General features: G+C 39.4%; 1 protein-coding gene and 1 long non-coding RNA gene across 3 annotated transcripts; one reads left to right on the forward strand and one right to left on the reverse strand.

Annotated features, from left to right (window-relative positions):
- Positions 1 to 1,131: 1,131 nt before the first annotated feature.
- LOC129349432 (uncharacterized) lies at positions 1,132 to 2,257 on the reverse strand. Its single transcript, XR_008602433.1, has 2 exons — positions 1,467 to 2,257; positions 1,132 to 1,352 (listed from the first exon to the last, which is right to left on the reverse strand). It is a non-coding gene; the product is annotated as an uncharacterized LOC129349432 (long non-coding RNA).
- A 378-nt stretch (positions 2,258 to 2,635) lies between these two features.
- On the forward strand, positions 2,636 to 5,311 carry LOC111572138 (uncharacterized). Of its 2 annotated transcripts, XM_035950689.2 has the most exons (3): positions 2,636 to 2,823; positions 3,728 to 4,088; positions 4,328 to 5,311. In XM_035950689.2, the coding sequence occupies exons 1-2, from the start codon at positions 2,693 to 2,695 to the stop codon at positions 4,053 to 4,055; spliced, it is 459 nt and encodes a 152-aa protein (XP_035806582.1). In that variant the 5' UTR covers positions 2,636 to 2,692; the 3' UTR covers positions 4,056 to 4,088; positions 4,328 to 5,311. The 2 variants fall into 2 exon arrangements, with proteins under 2 accessions (XP_035806582.1, XP_023131443.1); XM_023275675.3 differs by lacking the exon at positions 4,328 to 5,311 and having other exon boundaries at positions 2,637 to 2,823; positions 3,728 to 4,124.
- The last annotated feature ends 407 nt before the right edge of the window (positions 5,312 to 5,718 follow it).

Raw genomic sequence — 5,718 nt, forward strand, 5'->3', positions numbered from 1 at the left:
AAATTCCGTGTATATTGTGTACTTACTTGGCCATTAAAGCTGACTCTGATCACTTTTCTGTCTTTGGTCTAGGCAAGAGGAAAGGGGGCCACAGAAAATTGGACCTTCCTAGCGTACTTGTGGAGATGCAGGCTGAGGAGGAGTGGAGTCATGCCCAGCATGATGAGAACATCTGGTTGCTCCTCAGCGAGGCAAGAGAGAATGAAGCGGCCTTGCAGCGGGAGGAGATGGCCCAGAATACTGCCTTCAACCAGTCATTCCTGGGTGTGCTGGGGTAGCTGGGTAGGCAGTGGGCAGCCGGCGAGTGTGAGCGAGTCCACCTCCAAAAGACTTGAGATTTACAGGTGCTGGTCATATAATTAGAATATCATGAAGAAGCTCATCTTTTGGACAACTGTCAGGTCAGCAGTCTTCCCCATGATTGTGTAGCCTACAGAACTAGGCTGAGAGACCATATAAAGGCCTTTGCAGGAGTTTTGAGTTAATTAGCTGATTAGAGGTGTCTTCAATATTGAACCTTTCTACAATATTCTAATTTTCAGAGATACCAAATTTGAGATTTTTGTTAGTATTCAGGTATAATCATCAAAGTTAAGAGAAATAAACATTTGAAATATATCAGTCTGTGTAATGAATGAGTATAATATACAAGTTTCACTTTTTGAATGGAATTACTGAAATAATGAACAACTTTTTTCATGATATTCTAATTATATGACCAGCACCTGTAGTTGTATATAGTTTTACTTTTAGTCCTCCACTGTAGGAGAGGCCCACCACAGTTTGTACTTTGCACATTGTAAATAGTTTTGATTTTGCTGCTGACTAATAAACTATTTTGTGACTTATGTGATTGCATCATAACTTCTCATTTTGTCTGTTAAGACACTGGTAGAAAAAGAGTCAACAGTCTGAACCAAACAATTCTATATTCCCTAATAATGTATTTGTGTTTAATGGGATTTAACATGTTTTAACACAAACTCCTTTATGGTTCATAATTCTGGTGACTGAATTACACCAAAGCAATACTGATTTATCAAACTGGAATTTTCTTAAAACAGCTGTTTTAATGTTTTGGCGTTTAATTTTTTATTTAATCTTGCTAACCTTCACAAACAAACAATAGTATAGACACATCTACAAAAGTTTATTGTCAGAATTGCATTAAAGAAAACAATAGCGGTCCGGGGACCGAAAAACAGAAGTATAACAAGAAGAATAACTTTGCATGACACGTAGTGCATCAGTGCATCCTGTACATCTCTGTCCTCCTCCTCTACACCTTGTGCCACTGCAGGCTCATGTGCTGCTGCTTCAGGTAAATCCCATGAAGTCTCATCAGAGAGCATCTGAAACACATACACAGCATACATATTTTAATATCTAATAGCGACAAACTGCAGCCATTACAGGGTCGTTCACAGGACTGATACACGATAGCTAGCGAACTAGCATTAGCTTACCCTCATATGTCGTCTCGTTCATATCCTCTTGTCTTCGGCTTGATACTGCTTTATCGCCTCCCAAACTCTCCTGTGTGTCTCCTCAGTGTTTCGACTCGTCGCTCTCAGCTTTCTCCGACTCTTCTATTACTCTGAATCTGACAGAAAGCCACAGACCGAGCAGCAGGTGTACTATCGCCTCCATGTACATTGTTGCATTGCGTTTGTGTCGCACAGAAATGACGGTAAGGGACTTTCGGACCGCCGTGCTATGACGACTCCACCCACGATGAGGTGGTTCTCAATGTAATGGAAAAACAACTAAACCGAGACGAGCCGTGGCGCGCCGAGTAGATGCTAAAGGAAATGCTAAAGGAAAATTTGTCTTGCACCGCATGTATCAACATTTGGGAAAGAGGACCGAGTCTTTAGCGGTTGCTAATAAAGTTTTGTTTTATTGAGTATCCAAACCAACGTAGAGGTGAATAGCGCCACCCAGTGTATCGGAATGTGTTCACAAGCTCTGCGTCAATCCATTATCTGGAATCGATTTGCCTTGACTTGATGTGCAGGGTAACCAATCAGGTGTTAGGATCCGCCCACCGACTTTGACGGGCGAGGTTGACAGATAAAATTAATTCATGATCCACTGCAACACAAGGACCATGAAATAATTAATTAAATCGTGAAATAATGAAATATGTTTTTTACTTAAAATAATTGTTATTTTAATAAATTAATGACATATTTAATAACACATTTATGTATTTAATTCCAATTTTAATTAATTAATGACATATTTAATTCCAATTTTAACTAATTAATGACATATTTAATTATTTAATGATATATTTATTTAATAACACATTTAAGTATTTAATTCCAATTTTAATTAATTAATGACATATTTAATTCCAATTTTAATTAATTAATGAAATATTTAATTCCAATTTTAATTAATTAATGACATATTTAATTAATTATTTAATGATGTATTTATTTATTTAATTTTGGCACTTTTAGTCCTCCATAGTTTTCATACCGTGGTTTTATTAGAGTAAAAGGTGAATTTCTCCGTCCGTGGGTAGCTGTAATACTATATGTGACCTACGGGGGCGCTGAAGCGGAGGCTCTGCTGTTTGTCTCCGCTGAGGACCTTCTTTGTTTTAACTTGTTGATGCCAAACACAAACAAAGCCGGAAGTTCTGCTGTTTCAGAGCAGTTGAGGATGAAAAATCTGAGTTGATATGGAGCCTGTCTTTTCGCGGTTTGACTCTTATAACTTCGAGGCTGATCAGCGGTTTGTGGACGGTCTGAAATCTTTAAACAAGTCCGAAGAAACCGACCTGCAGGACCTCAAACTGTTCTTCTACAACAGGTAGAGACTTACATACTTACATTATTTACATACATACAACTTCACATGTATATCCGGATCTAAATGTAAATGAACTTGGACACATATTTGTATACTGCTAAATGTTTCCCCCTTTATTCCAATGCTATTGTGTATTTCTTCTCTTTCATTTTATGTTTTGTTACCTAAAACAAACTTGAAAATCAATAAGTAATATTGAACAAGCTTTTGAGATTGACTCCAGTGTTTCCATTTTCTGCTTTACTGCAATTCATAACAAACTGTCAGATCGAACACGACTATATACAGAGAGGTCATATCTGGTGTAGATTATTGAGAGTCTTGATCTGCAAAACTTCAGGTCTGTGAGAAGCGAGATTTCATTGCTTTGGCCTGAAGACCACATTCAACCAGGTTCAAAACAAAAAAAAAGCATTGTATATAAACTGCACTAAATTGTCCCAGAGAGGTACAAGAACACAGACTGTGGTTTATGACATTTTTATTCTCTCTGTAAAATGAGAAAAAGGGATTTTACTGCTTTGTTGTCATCCATGTTTGACCCCAGTCAGATCTAATGCTACTGCATATAGACTCTGTAATAAAGATTATCAGGACGTGTTGTTCTGATTACTGTGAGCATGTAAATAGACTGTTAACAGATAAAACAAAAATGCTCCTGGAATGACTTTAATTACAGTAGTTGAATCAGTGCAGTTCTATTTGCAATCTAGTACTTCCATCTACATTATAGTATGGACCATAGCAGCACCAGGATCTGTCACTTTTTTCACCAGCGATTGTATAGAAGCACATTTGAAGGTAATTTATAAGATGTATGTATTTCAATTCTTAAATAATAGGAAACTAACTCTTGTTTGCTATTCAGTTTTTTAATCTTTTGTCTCCTGTCTGTCACCTCCAGGTTCATTGAGCCCATAGACCGAACCAGCTACAAACAGTGGAGCTCTTCATCTCCTCGTGTCTCCTCATCCTCAGGCTTCGCTGTTGATCAGCTGGACCAGAAGACGCCTCCACATTCAGACTTTGATGTCAGTAAAAACCAAACAGAAGCATCTGCGCATGCAGAGACACAGCAGCTTTCCTTTGCGGAGGTGATGCGACTCATTCAGGAGGGAAAGGAAGTGCCTGGAGTGAAAAAACTGGACATACAGCCAAGCAACCAGAGTCCTACACCTTCTCAGATGGTGCGGATACTGAAACCTTGGGAAACAGCATCGTCTTCCAAGTGACTTTTCACTCTTTACAGCACCGTGCAGATAAAAGTGTGTAAATAAAGAACATGATGAAGTTTAACCAAATGTCGCTTTAGATTGTTTCTCTTTGTTTAGATGGACATGCCAGCTTTGTGAAAATGGTGGTGTCATGTTGATGGAGAACGGTGACCTTGGACAGCCAGAAAATATTTAGCATTCGACTTGGAAATAGCTACTAAGCACAATCTCTCTGTTATGCCTACAGTACATTTGTATTTTCTGTTTAAAGCATTTCATTTGAACCTTAGGAGAATATGTGTCAGCTGGACAGAAGAATCAAACTCAAGCAACAAGCTGTGTTTTGCTGTGACATACAGTATACAACAGAGGTGAGTACACACCCTGCAATATCACCTTACTGTAACTGCATTACTTCTAAGATTACCAGTCGGGTATTTGTCCCTTTTCAAAAGTAAAAACTAAAAGTTCAAATTTACTATATTAAAAATACAGGTCCCACATTAGAAATTCAATGCAACAAAAGTCAGTACATCTGTCATTGCTAAGATTCATCCATCCATCCATTATCTATACACCGCTTAATCCTCACTAGGGTCGCGGGGGGGGCTGGAGTCTATCCCAGCTGACTCGGGCGAAGGCAGGGGACACCCTAGACAGGTCGCCAGTCTGTCGCAGGGCTACATATATAGACAAACAATCACTCTCACATTCACACCTACGGGCAATTTAGAATAATCAATTAACCTCAGCATATTTTTGGACTGTGGGAGGAAGCCGGAGTACCCGGAGAAAACCCACGCATGCACAGGGAGAACATGCAAACTCCATGCAGAAAGATCCCGGGAAAGCCGGGACGCGAACCAGGGATCTTCTTGCTGCAAGGCGAAAGTGCTAACCACTACGCCACTGTGCAGCCCTGCTAAGATTCAAATCTTTATTTTTTTTTTTTTTTATGATGGACTCAGCCATCCTCAGCATGGAGGTTATCAGAGTTGCAAAAATTTCTGGAGAGATTAATTTGTTCTAATCTGAAAGGGCTGTGCTGCTCTAATGTTTTCTCTAAAATACTCCAAGGTGGTCACCCAACGGGTTAAGTGGGTGACCCATGTACAGGGGCTGGTCCCCGACGCAGCGGCCTGGGTTTGATTCCCGCTCATGGCCCTTTACTGCATGTCTTCCCCCCACTCTTCTCCCTCCTTTCCTGTCTGTCTATACTGTACCTATCCAATAAAGGCAAAAAAGGCCAAAAAAATAAAATATAAAATACTCAAGGTTGTTTTATTGGATTCAAGTCCGGCTACATACTTTGTCTTGTCATAGTTTTTATATTTTCACCTTTAGATACTCTTGCGGTGAGGCTGCTCTGTCATCGGAGGTTTCCAAAGCTATCCCAACCATCCCACCCTCCCAGAGACGGATCTACAGCATAAAATGTTTTACATCAGCACCTCTGACCTTCAGTTTTCTGTAGCACAATTTCCCAGTTATCACTAACAAGTATGCAGACAAATGGGTGCTCGAACCACTCTGCCCTGATGTCTGTAATTAGTCATGTGTAAGCAGTAAAGTTGATGAAATGGTCTTTTTTCAGTTAATTTTCAGGAATTTAATCCAGACCTAATGGACATTAAAAAACAGCACACAAAAAAGAAATAATTAGCCCTTTCAACAGCCAGAG

Source organism: Amphiprion ocellaris, chromosome 8, assembly GCF_022539595.1.
Source record: "Amphiprion ocellaris isolate individual 3 ecotype Okinawa chromosome 8, ASM2253959v1, whole genome shotgun sequence".
Taxonomy (NCBI): Eukaryota; Metazoa; Chordata; class Actinopteri; family Pomacentridae; genus Amphiprion; species Amphiprion ocellaris.

What these genes read in the sequence shown, in the direction of transcription:
- LOC111572138 (XM_035950689.2), top strand. Translation starts at nt 2,693, where the DNA reads ATGGAGCCTGTCTTTTCGCGGTTTGACTCTTATAACTTCGAGGCTGAT. An exon ending in AAACTGTTCTTCTACAACAG is followed by an intron (nt 2,824 to 3,727) that starts GTAGAGACTTAC and finishes TGTCACCTCCAG; the next exon opens with GTTCATTGAGCCCATAGACC.